At 45.4% G+C, this 3,052-nt stretch overlaps 1 protein-coding gene across 1 annotated transcript in view; it reads right to left on the bottom strand.

The window, feature by feature from the left end:
• Tdrd1 (tudor domain containing 1) overlaps window positions 1–3,052 on the bottom strand; it is a 39,795-nt gene that overhangs the window by 24,394 nt on the left and 12,349 nt on the right. The window contains exons 6-10 of the mRNA XM_005352526.3: window positions 2,733–2,837; window positions 2,365–2,547; window positions 1,776–1,919; window positions 1,089–1,260; window positions 78–164 (exon numbers count right to left, since the gene is read on the bottom strand). Coding sequence (XP_005352583.1) covers window positions 78–164; window positions 1,089–1,260; window positions 1,776–1,919; window positions 2,365–2,547; window positions 2,733–2,837 — 691 coding nt within the window. The remainder of the gene's footprint in view (window positions 1–77; window positions 165–1,088; window positions 1,261–1,775; window positions 1,920–2,364; window positions 2,548–2,732; window positions 2,838–3,052) is intronic.

The following is a 3,052-nucleotide window of genomic DNA, read 5'->3' as shown; positions in this document are numbered from 1 at the left end:
GGGGGGATGGGGAGGACACTGCGGGGGGGAGGGGGGAGGGACGAGGAGGACACTGCTGGAGTCACCTTTATACTCACTTTGGTCCACACTTTGCTTCTCGGAGTTGTGCACATCTGGTTTTACACCATATCCCATTTCCACAAGCACATGGTCCAGCTGTTTTCCTAAAGGTGATGAAGAAGAGACACCTCCACTGACACACTGTCCAAAGCATCACAGGCAATATGAGAGAGGTCAGCCATGGATCTCAGATCTCCTAACCCTCACACAGGCTTTGCTTCACCAGGCCAATTATTACAGGCAAAAAACACTCAGAAAAGCAGTTCATAAACTGAAGCAAAAATTCCCAATCACTTGAGCAAAAATTCATGACAAGATTTATCTTCAAAAGTCTGAATGATAAGAAAGTTAGTTACTAGCTCAGAAGCACATTTAAATTTACCACTGTCCATGACAAAACACGAAAGGAACGAGATTTTATGCCCAAAGCATATCAGCCAACGCTGACATGGACTCACAACATGACACACACGTCTAAGGAACAAAGACAGATTATATACTAGATTTCAACAGACAAGCTCCTGCTCTACTCAGTCACATGCGCCATCCCTTCTCTGAGAGCACAGAGACAACACCTTGGAAACCGAGGTAGAGAGAATTAAAGTAGGAGGAGTCACTGGTCAAACAGATAAACCACAAAGGAAGGGCAGGACTACAGACACATCCACTCTGCAACTCAAACACGAAGTCCTAACTCCCACGTGTTTGTGAGGGCACACCAAGAAAGTGCATAGGGGGATGAGAAGACTCACAGCCACTCATTAATTTCTCCCGTGACGGGGTAAAGTCATCAGCAGACATTATAATGACTGTATTAAAAGGCTAATAGCATAGTTACCCCATGTTAGCCCAAACCTGGCTTGCTAAACCATCTAATTCCACAGAGTTTTGACAGACTGCTAAAACAGGCCCCTTTTTCATCACACTGGGGATAACTTGAGAGACGCTACTGGGCCTCATGTCCATGGTTCTGCTGCTCCTCTGACAGATGGGAACTAAATAGCATGAGAGACAGACTTATCTCCTACCTGAACCTTCTAGAACGACATCAACGGCATAGGTGAGCGCCCCCTCTTCCAGCACATCCATGATCCTGACTGAGCAGTACTGCTCCAGCAGCAGGGCCTTGACAGCTGTGACACAGTCCTCACTCCACTCACCCTGGGCCGGGAGGACGCCTGCCACAAAGCACTTTATGGCCTGAAAGATTTTGTGCAAATTACTCAAAGGATCAGTATTTTAAAATGAAATTTTCTAATTAATTATTTAAAGAGTTTTTAAAAGAATTTATTTCATGCCAAAAAGAGTCATCAAAAGCTTTCAATAGTAACCAGGCAAACCATCTGAACTGTGGTTAATTTGACCCCTTTAATGCCTCTACTGACAATGCTAACTGCTGGTAACTGATGCTTCAGAAATAGATATAACAAAAAATTACCTTTATTATATATCAATTCTGCCTTCTTTCCAATAATATATAGAACAAAAATGATGGATTTTATAGAGCTGATAAGATGTTCCTGTAAAAGTTACTCACAAGAGATGCTACTTAGAGAAGGGCACCAGGAGAATCCAGCTCTAGGATACTCAACCAGTGTCAGAGACAGGACAGTGGGCACAGTGACAGAGGGAGTCAGCAGCAAATGCTGCATCCATGGCAATCCAGTGACTGCTCCCTGGAGATGAGGACAGGAATTTACAGAGAAGAAACTCACAGAAGGAGGGAACAAGTCAATGCTCTTGCTTAGCTGGTGAATCCTGTCCATGGGAATTACTTCTTCATTTCCATAATCAATGTACAGGACGTGTGCCTTCTTCTGGAACTCATCAACACCTCGTATTACTGCTCTGTTCCAGGTCTGCAAGAGAAAGAGGCAACACCTGGCTTTAAACCCAGTTTAAAATCCTGATCTAAGAAGCCATCAACCTAGAAAGCAGGGAAGCAAAAAGGTTCCTGTTTCAAACTCTGTAGGCATTCAAAACCTCAACATCCTTTGAGGAGATATCCCTAAAGCAGTCTAATTAGGACAACTCAGAGTTGTTCTAGCCCAGAGGACTATCACACACACCTCAGCTCCACACAGAGGTGCAGCTGAAAAGGCCAGCAAGCAGTGCAGTCACTTGGGAAGGAAGCAGCAGAGGCTGTTGGGCCAGTCCAGGGAGGAGTGAGACTAGGGTGACCCAAGTTTGCCCCTAGCTAGCTCTTGTAGCTTTAATAGCTTTAGTCTTCATGAAGTGGCCTCAACAAGGTTACCTTGTTGAAGCTGAAGCATCCTGTTAAAAATTCAATCCGTCAGTGGTTACCTGATCAACCGTGTACTTGGCAACACAAACTTCCCCCTCAACAGGAAGATAACCATCTTCAGGCACCATATCTGCATATGTCTCCTTCAAACTTGCAGACAGTTGGCTCATGTATTCTAAAACCTCCGAAGAATACAACTGGACATAAAAGTTACTTGGGTGCTTGAATTCAGTAACTGTGCCCTTTCAAAGACAGAAAAAAAAAACACCAAAACAAGTTCCTTCAATTTTATACCTAAGAGAGAAAAGTAGCGCATAATGTGCTTAGTTATGCTGCAAACTAGAAGTTAGCAGCAACCAAGGCACGGAACCCAGAAGCTCTTTAGATCTCCATGTAAACAAAACAAAACACAAAACAACAAAAATACCTTTATTTCCATGGCTTTCTTGAGTTGCAGACTTCTCAAATCAGAAAGCATCACTCTCTCAGCACCAGTAGTCATTTCTTTAGTAATTCCCAGGGGGCGATCACCCTGCTTGGAGAAAGCACACAAAGCTGTGCCCACAGACAGCTGCCGATGGCACGGTGGCCACCAGCCCTTCTTCCTGGGGTGTCAATACGCAGTGCAGGCGCTGGCCAGGCCGCCAGAGGCTCCACAGAGCCGCCTTCCACAGGCGGGCACACAGCACAGAGCCGCCTTCCACAGGCGGGCACACAGCACAGAGCCGCCTTCCACAGGCGGGCACA

The sequence above is a fragment of the Microtus ochrogaster genome, chromosome 8 (assembly GCF_000317375.1).
Source record: "Microtus ochrogaster isolate Prairie Vole_2 chromosome 8, MicOch1.0, whole genome shotgun sequence".
NCBI classification, from domain to species: domain Eukaryota; kingdom Metazoa; phylum Chordata; class Mammalia; order Rodentia; family Cricetidae; genus Microtus; species Microtus ochrogaster.
The sequence above is the reverse complement of the archived record's forward strand: the minus strand, read 5'-3'. Positions and strand labels throughout refer to the sequence as shown.